Here is a 19,537-nt window from a genome sequence, read left to right on the forward strand (position 1 = left end):
TTATATAAAAAAAGAATCGCTACCTCTGAAAAAAGCTTTAAAAAAATACCAGTTTTCGAAAATTCTTCAAAACAAAGCTCTGCCATAGAAAAAATCATCAAACCATTTTTAGGCCCCAAATCTTTAAGAAAAAGTTGGTTTAGTTTCTTGAGGAAAAATCGTGTCGAGTAGTGTTATAGACCAATCACAATGGGCCAGACTACAGTTTTTTTTTGCATAAAGTCGTAAATTGTTGCAAGCTCTATTTGGAATTTGACTTAATATTTTGAAAGGGCACACATAGGGTACATCGACTCAATAAACAACTTTTTAGTGGCAACGGTGCATTTTTGCAGCGCTAAAAATGTCAGATGTTTGCTTAGCTGTTTGTCTGTCAAAATTGGCATGGAAGCTTTCACTTAACTTTGCACCAGCTATCCAAGTCTTTGTTGAAAAAGTGAAAAATAAAGGTCAAGGTATGCCACATATAATTGTTATTAAACGATTTCGAATTATGCCTTCAATGTTGTAGTTATGGATTGTCTTTCTTTTGTTTTATTTAAGAAAAAATCGAACCAAAGTGTTTTGTGTATTATGGATTAAAAAATTAATTTCTGCCAATTTGTGCCATAAAGTAATTACGCAAATGTATACTCCAAACTGTGATTTTAAACTTGTTATTTACACTTTTGGACCAATTTAGCCCATTCTCTTCATATTGTACATTTAAAATCTACTCCTCAACAATGTGTCCTTATATGGGCTTTATAGGTGGGTGTAGTCGGATTGACTTGAAATTTTGCTCACTTAATTTAAGTGCTTCTATAACCAATTCCAATACATTCCATCTCTCTAGGTATAATATTGGACTTTATGACAAAAAAAAGAAAATCTGGCCAATTGTGCAATTGCCAAACTTACTAATGTGTCGAAGATGGTTGAGCGCATCATAGTCAAAAAAAAAAACACTTTCCTCATGAAGACATATTTGCTACAAATGTTATTTTTTATATTATTATTTATTGAGGACTAGCAACTATCTGCTAACATAAATTATGATTAAAATTAAAGGAAAAAAAGTGGATATAGGAAATAATTAAAAATTAGTGGATTGTAAGAACAGGTATATCTTACTGGCTATAAATTTAAGGGATAATTCAGGGGATAGGGTGTGATAAAGATTATTATAATTAGAGCATAAGATTCGAAAAGGGTCGTGTTGAGCGTAATTAGACCTACAGAGGGGTAAACGAAACGGACGAAAGGTACGGGTAGGTCTAAGGGGAACAGAAAAGTCAAGCAGGCCAAGAAGTGCTTCTGAATCAACAAGCCCAACTAGGAGCTTGTGTACAAATATAACGCCGTTACAAATTCTGCGATGGCGCAAAGAAGGGAGGTCTAAAAGATGTAGCCTCGATTGATAAGGTGGCAAGATTCTATCCGAGTCCCAGTTAAAATTATTTATTTGCATTTAGAAAGGTTCAGAAAGAGGATATTTGTTTAACACCAAATTTGCAACTCGTTTAGGTCGAGTTGAAGGCGTTTGTGCAGGTACCAATCAGAGTAGGAGAGATAGATTTTAACATCGTCAGCATACATTAGAGTAGAGGAGTATGTTATAACTTGAGGAAGGTCATTCACAAATAAAATAAACAGAAGTGGACCTAAATGACTACCTTGTGGCACTCCTGATGTAACATTAACGACATTCGACAACCCATTAGTAAACAAAACACGTTGTGTGCGGTTAGAAAGATATGACGAAATCCAGTTTAGAAGATTAGTGGGGAAACCAATTAAAGAAAGCTTGTGAATGAGAAGAGAATGGTTCACGGAGTCGAAAGCCATGCTAAAATCCGTGAAAATTACGTCTGTTTGCAGGGAGCTTTGAAATCCTCGGTTAATTGCAGAAGAGAACTCTAGAAGGTTTGTCAATGTTGATCGATGTTTAAAAAATCCGTGTTGCGATGGAGATATCAGACTCCTGCATAGGTGTTGCAATTGCCTGGTAATTACCGATTATAATCGACAGACCTATTCATTTTAACTTCATAAAACTTCATATTCTAATACAAAAGATATTTTCAGTTTGGGTAACCATAATGTTACAAACACGAAGGAAGCAAATTAATATAAATATTTAAATAGTGTAATAATTGCTTAACTACTAGGTATTATTAAATACAATTTATTATATCATTGTTAAGAAAGGGAAACTATTGATATAGATATATATATATATATATATATCGAGGAGCCGGAGCCTACTCTCATAAGAAGGAAGATGTAGTGAGGGGTCCCAATTAAGGCCACGCAGCGCAAAAAGGATAAACTGTTTTGGAACGGACTCAATCATATCCTGATATTTTTGATAATGCGGAGACCAAACGCAGGAACCGTATTCAAGGATAGGCCGGACAAGGGATACATATAAAAGTTTAGTGGTATAAGTGTCGGTGAACTCCTTAGACCATCTTTTAATAAAGCCCAGGACGCCTCTGGCTTTAGTCGAAATAGCGGATATATGTGAGTTATAACACAGATTAGGTAGACTTAATTAATTTGTATTATAAAACGGTATTCATTGGCACTCAGATTTAAGAGTTCTCTTAAATTTTATGGAAACTAAGAGAAAAGTGCATTCTAGGCTCTGAGAACAGGATCAAATATAGTTAACCATAAATATGTATAAATGTATTCATACTACAGCATGAACACAAATTGTAATAAAATTACCACATTCTTTTGTTTTTACTCACTCCGCCATAAATCTTATTTTGCGTTTCGTTGGGCCCAATGAAGACGTATGCGTTGGTGTTGGCTGTTTAAGATGTTCAAATTAATTAAATACATATCAACAATAACCAATTCGAAAAAAAACCGTTCATATCTATCAGCCAGTTGTCTCAGTTTGCATGATTATTAATTTACGTTAATTGTATGATTATTGTATGATTAAATTCTACGGTCAAAAGAACAATATAGACGCGGCCAGCCTATCTGCTCCAAGTGGAATAGGACAGCACCTTCAGTAAGACTGTGCACAAGTATTTGGACCATAGATGATCCACGAAGTAGGATGAAACTCCGCCAAGGAGGTTGCAGTTGGACTAAACTCGACAGCTGTTTACCTCAGTCTGCTCCCAGGTTAGTCTTAGACAGACTTCACCGCGGTGGGGCAGCTTGAGATATGACCTGCAACATAGGTTATGTAAGCACATGGGCACTGCACGACCATGGTAAAATACCGTTGGCAATAGATACACAGCAACCACTTCAATACACTATTGCAACAATTATACATAAATGGAATATGTAGTTCGGTTGTTCTTCTAAAAATTATCTGCGCGTAAAAGCAGGTACAAATATAATGCACGTTTTTTCGAACAATCTGGGCACGGTAAATATCTGCACGTCTGCACTTGCTCATCAAATTTTCTCCAATGCTCGTAGCATCAATAGACGATCGTCTAAGCGCGTTTTCATCCGAGCTTTAAGTTCTGCATTAACTGTGCTATCGTATGTTCTCGAACCTTTGGAGCAGCCTTGGGCAGTTCTTAACTGTGCAATCGTACAATTGCCGTTTACGCTACCCAATGTTAGTAGCTCGAAAGTATGCGTGAGTGTAGTAAAGATAAGAGCGCTAGAGCTGTGAATATCGATTAAGAGCGGCTACAGCTTGGCATTAAAACTATTGGGGTGCCACAAGACATGAATGAACATAAAATAATTTTCCCCAAAATTCCGCTGGCTACTACAGTTTCCACCAAATTGAATTAGAGAAACAATCAAGAAATGTCACATCTTTTACAGCAGACAACGGTACATATAGATTCAAAAGATTGCCCTACGGCCTCAAATTGCGTCAAACTCATTCCAAAGAATGATGACCATGGCATTTGCTTTATTAACACCTGCACGACTTCGTCGTCTTAGGATGTTCCGAAGAACACATGTTAAAAAACCTAAGAGATGTATTCACTATATGCAGAAAATACAATCTAAAGTTGGACCCAGATAAATGTTTATTTTTCAGTCACGAAGTAACTTACCTTAATTCAAAACTACCCAACACCAACATCAGCAGACGAAATAAAAAGATTTGTTGCATTTTGTAACTACTATAGAATATTCATTCCAAATTTTGCGGAACAAGCTCGCAATCTAACAAGAGTGTCTGGTTTCCCAGCCTGACATTCCCCAACAAATTCCTTAAAATAGCCAGTGGAGCAAATTAACGTAATTCCAAGTTTGTTTGCTATTTGCATTGCCCACTGCATATAAATATTGTTAATTAGCCTATGTCTATGCACGGAAGTGGCCGTTCTTCCGCCTCTTTATCTCCTTCTTCATTTACTACTACTCTCGCATTCTCTCTCTTTCTATATATTGCTCGTGCTCGGCTCAGCAGCAGCCCGAGCTTCTATCGCTTCTTTCGTTCTCTCTCTCGCTTGCATTATGGCACGGGCAATTCGGTCCGCCTGCCCTCTTTACAGTCGTCATCATTATCGCACTCCCGTTCTACCGTCTTGATCAATCACTCACTTCTCTCGCATATTGAATAGACCCTGCGTCTTCAGTTTTCATCGCTTTGATTTGATCAACAGCCACATCTCGCTTTATTTCGCTACACCTACACACCCCATATTTCGCCTACTTAACAAATAAACTGTACACACATAAAGTATATTGAATCCGCTCGACTTCTTAATTTAATGTAAATTCAACAGCTAGTGAAAAAGCTCGCTAGCACAACAAAGATTAAGTAGAAAAAATACACCTTTTATATGGACTAAAAAGTGCAGTACAGCTTTCAACTACCTCAAATCTTAAAATTCCCAGATTTAAAAAAATCATTTTGCTTAACCACAGATGCCAGCGGGTTCGCATGTGGAGCAGTACTAAGTCAAGAGTACGATGGTAAACAACTACCAGTTCCATATGAATCTAAGGCATTCACAAAAGGCTAATCTAATAAATCAACAACAGAAAATTAATTAGCAGCCATTCTCTGGGCAATCACATATTTCAGACCATACCTATACGGTACCAAATTTTTGTAAAAAACCGATCATAGTCCATTAACATACTTATTTTCAATGAAAAACCCCTCGTCTAAATTAACAGGAATGCGATTGGATTTAGAAGAATATGATTTTGTGGTAGAGTACATAGCAAGGAAGGAAAACTATGTAGCGGATGCTCTATCCCGCATAGAAATATCAGATTTGAAAAGTTTAGCTACCAAGGAAGCCCAAATACTCAAAATGACAACACGGTCGGAAGCCGAGAAATTAAAAATAAAAAACACTCCTAATAAGAGTATCAAAGAAAGTCTTAAGGTTCCAAAAAAGAAGTAAAACGACATTTCGAGCTCATTCTGACCCTTCCGAATTTACTATTAAAAAAAGGGAAAAGATTTCATAGCCAATTTATAGTGAATGACCTGATTATTAACGAGAAAATTGACTTAGGACAATTCTTCAAGAGGCTTACTTTAGAAGCCGGTAATCTAGGCGTCATCAAATTACAACTGTCCTTAGAAGACAGACTGCATAAGTATACCGTGTAACGAACCATGGATCCCATGGTTCGTCACAAGCAGATGACGCAGCCAACGCTACTCCCAGGTGAAGCGATCAACACCCAGCCAAAATGCAAACTCAGCACACGCCAAAAGACAGGAGACCAGCAGAAGGGGCTTACGCAATAAGTACCTAAATAATATTAAATAAATAAATATTCCTAACAATATATATTCCCGAAGTGCCAACGAAATTCCTTTCCCACGGTACCGGTGCACACCGATCACCTTACCTGGTACATTGGACACTTGTTGGGAGGCGATTGCTTAGGTAACCCTCGATTACCGGGCAAAACCGCCACATGCGCAAGCCAGTCAGCAGTCTCCGACTCTCCTTACCGGGGATATTGGACACTGACTGCAGGGCTAATGATTAGGTAACCTTCTGTTACCGATCAGCCCGTCTGCACGCGCAGACTATAATTCGGCAATATATATTTATGTAAGAACCCTTTCCACATTCTGGAGTAGAAATAAGATATCTGTAAGACATTCATGGGAAAATCGAAGGCCGGCCGATCTATAAAAGGCACTGCCTTGCATGAAGAAAAGGGCAGTCCACCAGCCATCGTCGGAGGCAGTCCACCAGCCATCGTCGGGGGCAGTCAATCAGCCATCGCGAGAGGCAGTCAAAATCACCATCCGCGTCGTAGTACAATTTTCTGGCAAAGTTCCTGGTTTCCCGATAAAGTCCTCGTGAATTATAAATATCTTGTAATTCAGGACCCTGGACAGACTGATGCATACCTCAGCCTGAAATAGGACATTACAAGTGGCGCCCGAGCAGGGACTTTAAAGGATTTTTCGTGGAAACTTCAAGAAAACCGAAATCAGGGACTTCGTGGATTAAAGACCCACTGCCATCAAAAAGGAAATTGAATCGATAACAAGTCCGCGCACTTACATAATCCGGGCGCTAAAACAAACGCGAAAGTATACGCAGTGCCGATCCTAAAAGTGCCGTTTAACAGTGACTCAGTGCCAAAAATCAACAGAAATCAACATGGAACATCACGACGATGAACAACCAGAGGAGGCATACCTCCTCCCCAATCCAGGGGTCAGCACCGGCTGGATCCACAAACTCCGTCGGGATGAACTAGAAGTCCTCGCCGAAGAATTCGGATTCGGCAGCGAAGGAACGGTCGATGAACGCCGAAGGAAATTTGCCGCTCTAGTCGCCGGGCCACTCGCGCAAGAAGCCTGGGTCCGCCTAGGAGAGTTCGAGAGGCACTATGCCAAGCCAGCCTCACGCTCTCGTTCCAAGTCACCACGGCCCACTACTCCTGGACCATCCGACACTCTCCAAATGGATCCTAAGACTGGACTACGAGTCCCCGCAGCCACCGAATACCGCACTCCTGCTGCCCCGTTTCCAAGGCCCCTAGGTACAGAGACCCACCCAGCACCCGTGCCAAGGATCTTGCCAGCGATCGACCGACCCATGGAAGGGCACCACTACAACCACGCTGCACCAATGGCGGAACGCATCCGAAAGTGGGGAATCCAGTTTGACGGCCAAGATGACCCTCTATCATTCATCGAACTGCTCGAAGAACGCGCGCTCTCGTATGGGGTGGACACAAACCATCTGCCGCGGGCCATGGCCGAACTTCTCACAGACCGTGCCAGTCGTTGGTTCCGCACCAGCCGCCTACAAAGTTCCTCATGGGAAAATTTCCGCCAGGAATTCTTAACGTTCATCTTGCCACCACGGTATTTTGAACAATTAGAAGACCGGATCCGAGCCCGAAAGCAATTGGCTGGGGAACTGTTCAAAGATTTCCTCATCGAGATACGTCTACTTATGCACCACGCTGGGTACGACGCAACCAAGGAGCTAACCAGGATCTACGACAACGCCCTCCCAGCCTACCAGATGTACGTGCGCCGCCACGAACTGCAGGACTTGTCACAGCTAACACTGCTGGCCACAGAGTTTGAGAGTATTCAAGAGCGGACCATCCCGAGCACTCTCGCACCACCACGACACACGCCCAGATACGCACGGCCTACGACAGATCAGAGGAGCGACGATTCCAATCGGACACCATTCCGGAAGCCTCATTGGAACTCGGCAGACTCACCAAGAAGACAGCCATCCAACCCAGTGAGTACGACAAAGCCCGAGGTAGCACATCGCATGATCACGACCCCCATCGCCAACCCACGCGCAGCCTGTCGCCGGTGTGGCGAAGCAGGGCATGCGGCATATGAATGCCAAAATCCCTCGATCCTGTTCTGTTGGGAATGTGGCAAGCGCGGCACCCGGACCATCGATTGCTGTCGCCAGAACACGTCGGGAAACGACTCGCGTCCTCGACTGACACGGGATCAGCCGGGAACGACGTCTGCCCCGACCCACGAATAAAAACCCCGCTACACATGAACGAGAACCGGATAGTGGCAATGGTAACCATACGAGGACAGGCAACGGAAGCCACCGTCGACACAGGGGCATCCCGAAGCTTTATCAGTGCAAACCTCGCCCGACAACTAGACAACAACACCAACCTCCAAGATGCATGCGTCCGCATACGCCTGGCCGACGGCTCGGTCAGAGAGATCACCCAGATTCTACTGGCGCACATCAGACTGGATCAAAGAGAAGTTCAAATACCCCTCCTGGTCCTACCAAACATGTTGGATCAAGTTATCGTCGGCATGGACTTCCTATGCGCCATTGAAACAACGATCCAGTGCGGTACCACACTTCTACAATTACGAGATCAGTGCCACACACCACATATCCACACCGTTCCGACCAACAGAGTACAAGGCCACGAACCCCGACACCAGAAACTGAAGCCAACGGCGGCCGTCATACGTCCGCAACCTATCCCAACAATTTCGGCACCCAGCCACGCCAACATGACACCCATACAAACCTCAGCGAACACACGACCACGACCTACCCCAACGAACAAAACGACCCAGATCGCCACGAAGAACACGACACCCAGCCCAGCCCCAGCAGAGGCAAAGCGCCGGCCCACGAACATGAAGCCGAAACCAACAACACGAAACAACAATCAAGCAAACGGGAAAACGAGTCCCACGGTCACTACGGAGCAACCGCGTCCTAGGCCAACCACAGGGGACACATACCCCAAAGAAACTACGAGAATCTCACCCACGAGACAAGCACTAACGCACTGGAACCCGGCGCTCGACACAGGAAGCCCAGGTCCAAGTCCAGCAACAGAGCATGTAAGTACCCTCTCCTCCCAGGAGAAAGTGAACATAGAAACACCCTCAGAGACGACAATCAGCCCTGAACCAAGACAACAAAATCGACACCGACAACGGCAGCAACAGATCAACAGCCCAGCAACAAGGGAAACAGCCCCGCTGACCCCACCCTGGTCGGGGCCCATAATTGAACTGATATCCACAGAGCCCCTCAACGCGGGCCCGGAAACCAGTACGATGGCCCCACGATACACCGACCGCAGCCCTGTCGTACCCACGGCCGACGCCACACCGATCCTCGCCCACACAATGGAGTACCTTCCGCGTACTGACATGATTTTTAGCGTCATGCACCGAGCCATGCCTAGAGCCATGTCCGAGATCTTCGTCGCCCATACAAGTCGTTGTTGTGATACCAGAGGCGTCATCGCGACTCACCTGTTCACGTACCTGTCTGGCTGTAGTATAACACGAGTACTACACCCGGCGTGCGAAAACATCATACCCATGGTCGACACCACACCCATCGTCGCCCACATAAGCGACTACCAACGGAGGATCGAAACGCACAGCTCCTTCGACACAACCCTCTTACCCGAAGACCCCAGCCAGCCATTTGACTCCGAAGCCGCCGATCGAACCGAACATGAGCCCGAACCAGTCCCGGAGCCGTGGCCGCCGGACTGGCCCCGCAGACCCAAGCATCCGTCGCCCAAACAAGCCATTGGTCCAACAAAAGAGACATCGTCGAGACCAGCCAGTTCATCCACCAGTCTGGACACAATACCACCCAATAGTTCCGCCAGAGCTACAAAACAACTCTACCCACGTCCAACGCCTCCCCGATCATCGCCCACATAAGCGATTACCACCGGAGCATCGATCCGTCAAGCACATTTGACAAACCCATCCTTCCGAAAAACCCGAATCAAACCTTTGACCCCGGAGCCACCGAACCCACCGAAGACGACCCAGAACTACCGACGGATCCTTGGCCACCCGACATAGCACCGCAGATTCGAGAATGCCTGGACAAATAACTACCAAAGAAAACTGCCGAGAAAACCATCGTCATATGGGAAATTCGACCCACCAAGCACCTACTACACCAACTACAAAGCACCCAGAACAGCAGAAAGGCCACGATCACAACAGCAGTAGAAAATATAACGTTACCGACGCCACGCTAAAGTGACGAGATTAACAGCGACGAATCCGGAGACTCGGCACAAGCCAAAGGACAGGATAACCCGGAAAAAGGCGAACCCCAGCACCCGCCAAGCGACGCCACAAATCTCTCCATCACCCACCCGGAAGAAAGGGGGGGGTGTAACGAACCATGGATCCCATGGTTCGTCACAAGCAGATGACGCAGCCAACGCTACTCCCAGGTGAAGCGATCAACACCCAGCCAAAATGCAAACTCAGCACATGCCAAAAGACAGGAGACCAGCAGAAGGGGCTTACGCAATAAGTACCTAAAATAATATTAAATAAATAAATATTCCTAACAATATATATTCCCGAAGTGCCAACGAAATTCCTTTCCCACGGTACCGGTGCACACCGATCACCTTACCTGGGACATTGGACACTTGTTGGGAGGCGATTGCTTAGGTAACCCTCGATTACCGGGCAAAACCGCCACATGCGCAAGCCAGTCAGCAGTCTCCGACTCTCCTTACCGGGGATATTGGACACTGACTGCAGGGCTAATGATTAGGTAACCTTCTGTTACCGATCAGCCCGTCTGCACGCGCAGACTATAATTCGGCAATATATATTTATGTAAGAACCCTTTCCACATTCTGGAGTAGAAATAAGATATCTGTAAGACATTCATGGGAAAATCGAAGGCCGGCCGATCTATAAAAGGCACTGCCTTGCATGAAGAAAAGGGCAGTCCACCAGCCATCGTCGGAGGCAGTCCACCAGCCATCGTCAGGGACAGTCAATCAGCCATCGCGAGAGGCAGTCAAAATCACCATCCGCGTCGTAGTACAATTTTCTGGCAAAGTTCCTGGTTTCCCGATAAAGTCCTCGTGAATTATAAATATCTTGTAATTCAGGACCCTGGACAGACTGATGCATACCTCAGCCTGAAATAGGACATTACAACCGGGTAGATGAATTCAAAGAAATTGTAAATAAAACCCTTATAGACATAACAATTGCGCTAACGCCAAAAAAAGTATACTTGCAAGACAAAAAATCGATCGACAAAATATTAAAACAATTCCACGATGACCCTATTACTGGAGGCCACCTGGGAGTCAATTGTACAATTAACAAAATTATACAAAAATACAACTGGAAAAACATGACAAGGGATATAAAATATGCCGTCACAATACTATGCGATTTGACTAAGTATCTTATTACAATACCGATCCCCAGCAAGCATGCTAAGGTCGTAGCCAATAGTATATTTAATAACTTTATTCTTATCTATGGCCCTATGAGGACGCTCAAAACGGATATGGGTACAGAGTATAAGTTATTAAAAATTAACCATAAGACATCGACAGCCCATCACCATCAGACACTCGGCGCAGTAGAACGCACTAATAATAATAATTTTATACGAGCAGCAACTCCGAACATAGCCATGGGACTACCTTTGTTCACGTACTTGCAGATATATTTGATTGATTTTACGGAATGGCAATATTCTACATTTATGTGTGCTTTAAATGTTTTGGGAGTAACGGCGAAAACGGATTCACTTTGACTGTTGTTGTCCTTCCGTTGTCGTCAGTGGATCGCCTGCGATAAAGTAGGTAACCATCATTTCCACTAATAGTTTCTGCTACTAGTTGTCTTGGAAAGCGTTTTGAACATTTTCCATTCACCATACATGGAGAATTTTAATTTAATGTTATACAGGGACCATGAATCATATTTTTTGTAACAATCTCATATAACAATGGATCTTCATCATTATTAGGAATTTCCGCAGATATCACTTCGTCGATTTTATCCGGTGTTATCCTCCCTACCAACCAAATGAGGATGTGTGCATGTGGCAATCCGCATTTTTGCCATTCGACTGTGTTCAGAGTGAGGACGGCGCTGTGAAGTGGCTTGTAGCGTCGAACATATTTAGCTTTCACCCGAAAGCAGGCTACAGGAACAGTACCAAAATGTGTGTCGAAGTGGGGAAAAAGAGAACTGATGGGCTCAAGAGCAGCGAGAGGGAGTTCGGCCACCAAAGAACCGGCAAGGCGAAATGCACTTCGGGTTCGAATTGGGGAGAGTGGGTCTCAGGTCGTGGCTTGCTCGGTCTGTCGAGTTCTAGTAACGTATGGAGCCAGACAGAAAATAGTGTTCCAAGGCGGGAAGTGCATAGTCCATATACATACTGATATAAATATCGCGGTACATAAGAAAAAAAAAAACCGTGTGCTGTGCCAGATTCGGTAGGACCAAGGCTATAGCCAAAAAAGTGCCAGTTCCCGATCCTCCGCTAATTAGCTTCGAGCACAGGGGTGAGTGAAGCAAGCGGGCTGTCAATGCGTATATGGGCCTATATATGTATATATGTGCTTGTACAGAGGCCGGCAGCCCAAAACGGACGAACCAAGCCGCCGCCGCCGCCGTCTCACAGCCGGGGAAGAGCGGGGACCGAGCAGAAGCTGCGGATGCAGCACGAATTTTTTTTGTTGGCCGACATACGCATTTTTATTGGAGGCACGCTACCCGTCACCAGGCCAAGGCATAGGCGAAGAGAGAGGCGCCGTGGCAGAAGGTGGGGGCACACCTAAAGCCATATTAATCAACCATATAATTGCTTGCTTGCTCTTGCTTAAGCCGGTGGTCTTTTCACCTCGCTCCTGCATTTTTTGCCTTTTTGCCAATTTAATTTCTATATTAATTACAACAAATCGTGTACATCTTTAAACTCATCATAATTGGTCCTTTTTTGTGCCAATTATCTGTGTTTCGCTGTTTAAGCAATTTGTTAGTGCTTTTATCCATTCCGCTTTGGATCATTGCTCTCTGCGCTCACTGTGCGTGCACTCCATCCGTTATATCGCCTATCAACACACGCTCTGGAGAGCATAAGTGCAAGCTCTCTTGCTCTCACTCTCACTGGACTTTGCCTGCATCTGAATCTTCTTGAATTGCTCTCTCGGTGTCTCTGTTTCGTGAGCTTCACCGTTTGTTTTCGTCACTTCGCTGGATCGTCTGCCGCTGCTGCTGATCGTCGCTCGCTCTGCTGCCTGCACTCTTATATCGCTTGCGCTCCCACTTTGCGTTTTTCTTCGAGCACAGTGATTCAACAACTGTCAAAAATGGTTCTTGTCTGCAGTGCAATATATATATATATATATGTATATATATGTTCCTGTCATCAAATCTTTGTCGTCAAAACCTCCTTGGTTCTCCAAGAATTTGTCTTATTTAAAGAATAGAAAAACTAGGCTCTATAAAAAGTATCAGAATACTGGATCTATGATTGTCTTCGCCCAATATTCCTCCGCTCGTTCTCAATTCCTCACTGTTAATAGTCTTTGTTATAATCAATACCTTTCCCGATGTAGTAAACATTTTCGTAGTGATCCAAAAAAATTATATTCGTTCGTTAATTCTAAACGTAAGTCCAATGCATTTCCTCCATCCCTCCATTATCAAAACAAATCTGAATCTTCTGCTGCTGGTATTGCAAATTTATTTGCCACCTTCTTCCAATCCACGTACTCGTCACATATCTACCATGCATCTACTCCGTATCCATACCATTTACCTTATGCCAATAGCATTTTTCTGCCTTTCTTTGAGGAAAGTGATGTTCTAGAAGCTTTGTCAACGATTGACATATCATTCTCAGCGGGTCCAGACAAGGTACCAAGTTGTATTTTAAAACACTGTGCCCAGTCCTTATGCAAACCGTTGACATATCTTTTCAACCTATCAATGGAACGGTCCTGTCTTCCAGTGATTTGGAACGAATCCTATATCATTCCGCTTCACAAAAAGGGTTCAAGATCTCACATTGAGAACTACCGAGGTATTGCTAAGCTTTCCGCCATTCCAAAGCTGCTTGAGTTCCTTATTACCAGGCAATTGCAACACCTATGCAGGAGTCTGATATCTCCATCGCAACACGGATTTTGTAAACATCGATCAACATTGACAAACCTTCTCGAGTTCTCTTCTGCAATTAACCGAGGATTTCAAAGCTCCCTGCAAACAGACGTAATTTTCACGGATTTTAGCATGGCTTTCGACTCCGTGAACCATTCTCTTCTCATTCACAAGCTTTCTTTAATTGGTTTCCCCACTAATCTTCTAAACTGGATTTCGTCATATCTTTCTAACCGCACACAACGTGTTTTGTTTACTAATGTGTTGTCGAATGTCGTTAATGTTACATCAGGAGTGCCACAAGGTAGTCATTTAGGTCATTTTGCCTTACGTAATTTTAACTGGGACTCGGATAGAATCTTGCCACCTTATCAATCGAGGCTTTTTTAGACCTCCCTTCTTTGCGCCATCGCAGAATTTGTAACGGCGTTATATTTGTACACAAGTTCCTAGTTGGGCTTGTTGATTCAGAAGCACCTCTTGGCCTGCTTGACTTTTCTGTTCCCCTTAGACCTACCCGTACCTTTCGTCCGTTTCGTTTACCCTTCTGTAGGCCTTTTCGAACCGACCCTTTTCGAATCTTATGCTCTAATTATAATAATCTTTATCACACCCTATCCCCTGAATTATCCATTAAAATTATAGCCAGTAAGATATATATGTTCTTACAATCCACTAATTTTTAATTATTTCCTATATCCACTTTTTTTTTTTTCCTTAAATTTTAATCATTATGTATGTTAGCAGATAGTTGCTAGTCTTCAATAAATAAATAAATAATCTTCTAAACTGGATTTCGTCATATCTTTCGAACCGCACACAACGTGTTTTGTTTACTAATGTGTTGTCGAATGTCGTTAATGTTACATCAGGAGTGCCACAAGGTAGGCATTTAGGTCCACTTCTCTTTATTTTATTTGTGAATGACCTTCCTCAAGTTATAACATACTCCTCTACTCTAATGTACGCTGACGATGTTAAAATCTATCTCTCCTACTCTGATTGGTACCTGCATAAACGCCTTCAACTCGACCTAAACGAGTTGCAAATTTGGTGTTAAACAAATCTCCTCTTTCTGAACCTTTCTAAATGCAAACTTATGACTTTCTACCGTTGCACTCCACACTTTGTCTCGTACGCTCTAGGAATTCATGCCCTCGAACGAATTTCGAGCTCTAATGACCTTGGAGTTCTTTTCGATCATAGACTGTGTTTTAATAGCCATATAGCTGCAACTGTAAATAAAGCTAAGGGTGTTCTAGCGTTTATAAAGCGTTGGTTCAAGGAGTTTGATGACCCGGATGTCACCAAAACACTGTACGTCTCCTTGGTTCGTCCGATTCTGGAATATTTTTCTTGTGTGTGGAGTCCACAGTACAAGGAGCAACAGTCCATTCTCGAGTCGGTCCAAAAACAATTTTTAATTTTTGCCTTACGTAATTTTGACTGGGACTCGGATAGAATCTTGCCACCTTATCAATCGAGGCTACATCTTTAAGACCTCCATTCTTTGCGCCATCCCAGAATTTGTAACGGCGTTATGTTTGTACACAAGCTTCTAGTTGGGATTGTTGTTGACTCAGAAGCACTTCTTGGCCTGCTTGACTTTTCTGTTCCCCTTAGACCTACCCGTACCTTTCGTCCGTTTCGTTTACCCTTCTGTAGGCCTTTTCGAACACGACCCTTTTCGAATCTAATGCTCTAATTATAATAATCTTTATCACACCCTATCCCCTGAATTATCCCTTAAAATTATAGCCAGTAAGATATACCTGTTCTTAAAATCCACTAATATTTAATTATTTCCTATATCCACTTTTTTTTCCTTTAATTTTAATCATAATCATTTTAATCATGTTAGCAGATAGTTGCTATTCTTCAATAAATAAATAAAAATATATAGCAAGAACACAATTTTTTGTAGTATATAAGTATTAACATACATATATATATATTCTTATTTATAGGTAGTAAATATTTAAAAATATAATATAAAAAAATAAGGCTGGGTTTGGTTTTGTTCGATTTTTTCTTATTCTCAATTTCAGCGAAAACGCAATACCAGAGGAAAGCGCTTTAATCGACGTATTGGAATGGGTGAGTGCGAAAACTGATTGGTAAATTACTATTGCCCGAGCCAGGTCCCATAAGCATTCCCTTACCCCAATGCCAATCAGGGTACTACTTAAAGGAAGAACCCAGAAGAAGAAAATTCTCTTATACTGTATAAGACCGAACAGATCGGGAGTGGCCTTCTGTCTCTCTCAGGAAAACGAAGCTTGCGCTTGCACAGTGGTGCCGTCAGCGACGAACATGCTTCGAAATTGCCAGTAACGCCAGTCGTTTTAGGTTTTTGTTTTGCTTGCGGGGAGGGGAATTAAATAGCAATTAATTACCAGTGCATCCAAGCCCCTTTGGTTTCTGTTGTTTGTAGTATAAGTTTGAAAAATGTTTAACTATAAGAAGTCCGAATTAAAATTGTTTGTTTTGTAAAAAAATAAATTGCTAGCGTCCTAATATGCGGGGACCATGCTGGGAAAGAGCAATCCATGATGGGAGTATTTAGGAGGCTGTGGAAGCCTTCCGTAAGGGATCATCGGATGAGCCGGAAGCCGTGATCATGGTAGGGTGGGCATACGTGGTCACAACAACACCGTGACACGAGTCTGTATGTGTGTATGTGTCCGTGTGCGTTGCTAGGTGTAGATTTTCCAGTGTTTGTGTTTGTACCCAATATGTCTCTAGCATGTAAAATATTAATGAAAGTGAACTGTATCTGTGTGATGATTGTTGGAGTAGAGCCGTATCCCGTCCGATCTTTAGGGATACCCCCCCATTTCTTGCCGATGCCCGGACGGGAGACGAACCACCACCTGCTCAGCCTTTGCCAAAAAGGTTTTCTATAAATATATACCGAATATGTTACAGCTGGCGGGGCAACAGCTCTGTGGGCATTCCAGCAACACCACTGTTAGCAATCCAGCTACGCAAGCTATTGCCCTCGCTCTCGCTCTCACGCTTATGAGCGTTTTTCCCCCCGGTGACGCGCGCTCAGACACACCACGCTTACGCTCTTGCTGCAAACAGCCACCGGCAGTTGCTGAGCGCAACCCCCAGATTTGATTCGCTTCTTCACCCCAAGTAAAACAGCCGGTTTATTTGCACGCGATCATATACATACTGAATAAACCATATACTGAAGAACTTGGACTTGCACTGTTTTTATCTTAGAATTAATCTGTGGAACTTCGAGACGCCTCTCGCTCAAACATTGGTCCTTCGAGCCGGACTACTTCGCCTTCCCCAACCAGGAGATATACGCCGAGAAACCATACGCCGCAAAACCGGCCCAGTACCGGGAACCGTGCTGAACCAGCACCCCGCCCCACCCGGGACGACTAAGGAACGCCGACTCCGCAGAAAAGGAAAAAGCTGACAACGACCTCGGCCCAAGGCGCCAACATACCCAGCCGTGGACCCGAGGCGTCCTCAGTTAGCGCCGGGCGCAAAATTAACAGAAAACATACACCAAGCAACCCCAAAGCACCATGAACACAGCAGCAATCATTCTTATTTCCGATGACGAGTCTCGTGACTCTGCATCAGCCGAAAGGACTTGGAGCGAAGCCGAAGCAGCGTCCGCCCGGGACTCAGACAGCGAGGACAGCGCGGGCCAACCTCGGATCCCCGCCACCTCGGAAGCCGTCCAACCCCGTGCAATCGTACTCACCGAGGCCAGCGGACATCGACGGGAAAGCGCCCACCACCAACGAGGACGACGGATCCTCGTGGGGAACCCAACGGGCACCCCGGTCCCCACTAAACACCACCGACAGCGCGGAGTCTACCCCGGAGATGACGTCCGACACGGAGGACGACAGCTCCTTCACGCGGTCCAACCCTGGGACATCCCGGTTCTCACGGGACATCCTGTGGTCGACTCCCCCCAGGCCACGGTCCCCGTCGCCGGAGTGGGAAAACCCACTCCAGGAGGACAGGAACCCTCATCGGCGGGACCCCCGGTACGACCGAGGAGTCTACCGGCACAGGGAGGACGCCCCAGCGGACTCGGGCGAAAAGCCCACAGACAACGAAGCCTTTGTCCACCACGTGGTCAAGGACACCGTGACGACGGAACAGGTGTTGACCCCATGGGGGGTCCGGACCACCACGACCCACACGCTGGTCATGGACACGGTGAGAGCCGCCGACAGGGGCCCAGCCGAAAACGAGAGCGGCGCTTCAAAGCGGCCCCGACACTACTGACCATCTCGCCAGCAGGGTGGGGGCAGGGTGTAACGAACCATGAACCACGAACGGCGGAGAGTCAGCGAATCCACGCTGGCGGGAGACAATAACCAAACTGAGATACACAGAGCTAACGAACCATGGCTCTAACCACGGTTCTGCACAGATAGCGGCGTGTCAGTGTCCGGGAAATAAAATCTTACAACAACTCTACCCATGCTGCATTATTTCGCAATCAGCGGAAAGGGGGGAAAAATCAGCACGAAACTCTCGGTCATCTACTTCTTGGCGATATGTCGCAACCTCTCGAAATCGGCCCAAACTCAGCTTCCGCGATGCTGAGGTCGCAACATCAATACTAAACCCAATTCCCAACTGCATCAAGCTACACTGACCCACTACCGAAAATTGTCAACGAAGCACCAAGCTTCGAACCCCAATCAACAGTACATTTATTATTATCAAGGAATTAAACATAAGTTAGCAATAAGCAATTATTTCCGGGTCAAAACCCCAGGTGCCAGCTGCTTAAAAAGACCAAGCACGGCCAAGGCAGTACGCAGTCCACCAGCGCACCATACAACTACAAGCCAGAGTAGCAACGAAAAAGAAATAAGTGAATGAAAAAGAAATAAGTGAATGAAAAAGAATACTGAATAAAACCAAGAATCAACAAACAAAACTCTCGCATCATCATTTCTCGCTTGCCTACTGCATTACCAAGCCAGCCCGACACCTGAAGTCAACTACAATCTACAAATTTTCTTGTAGCGGACCCTGGACAGACTGATGCATACCTCAGCCTGAAATAGGACCTCACAATTGGCGCCCGAGCAGGGACTTTTTGGTGACTTTAAGGAAACTTACACCTTAATACGGAGCTTTGTGGAGTAAAGACCCACGTCCACTGAAAGAAACTAGGCTAGCAAGGACTAATACCCGTCCAGCACAAAACCGGCACCCTCGTAAAATCCGGTTGCAAGCAAAAGTGCTACAGTACAGAAGTACCACAAACAAAACGTAAGTCAGTGCCACTAACCGCAGAAACACACCATGGAAACCCACGGAGACGGTCAACCCGACGAATTTTACCCTGAGGGACACCATACCAATCCAGGGGTCACCACCGGCTGGATTTACAAACTCCGGCGGGACGAGCTGGAAGCCCTTGCCGAGGAATTCGGATTTGGCAACGAAGGAACAGTCGAAGGAACTTCCATAGATGGACGACACCACAGCCACACCGCCCACATCGCGGAACAGATTCGGAAATGGGGAATCAGGTTCGACGGACAGGACGACCCACTTGCATTTCTGGAACTACTCGAAGAACGTGCGCTCTCATATGGGGTGGACACAAACCATCTGCCGCGGGCCATGGCCGAACTTCTCACAGACCGTGCCAGTCGTTGGTTCCGCACCAGCCGCCTACAAAGTTCCTCATGG

The 19,537-nt window shown here is 44.8% G+C and overlaps 1 protein-coding gene across 6 annotated transcripts in view; it reads right to left on the bottom strand.

The window, feature by feature from the left end:
- LOC111080946 (gamma-aminobutyric acid receptor subunit beta-like) overlaps nucleotides 1–19,537 on the bottom strand; it is a 243,795-nt gene that overhangs the window by 122,883 nt on the left and 101,375 nt on the right. For 5 of the 6 annotated variants that reach the window (XM_041595391.1, XM_041595390.1, XM_041595392.1 and 2 more), the window contains one exon: nucleotides 2,739–2,800. The exons of the other annotated variant lie outside the window; for it this stretch is intronic. In XM_041595391.1, coding sequence (XP_041451325.1) covers nucleotides 2,739–2,800 — 62 coding nt within the window. The remainder of the gene's footprint in view (nucleotides 1–2,738; nucleotides 2,801–19,537) is intronic. 6 annotated transcript variants of the gene reach the window in all.

The sequence above is a fragment of the Drosophila obscura genome, unplaced genomic scaffold (assembly GCF_018151105.1).
Source record: "Drosophila obscura isolate BZ-5 IFL unplaced genomic scaffold, ASM1815110v1 contig_58, whole genome shotgun sequence".
Classification (NCBI taxonomy): domain Eukaryota; kingdom Metazoa; phylum Arthropoda; class Insecta; order Diptera; family Drosophilidae; genus Drosophila; species Drosophila obscura.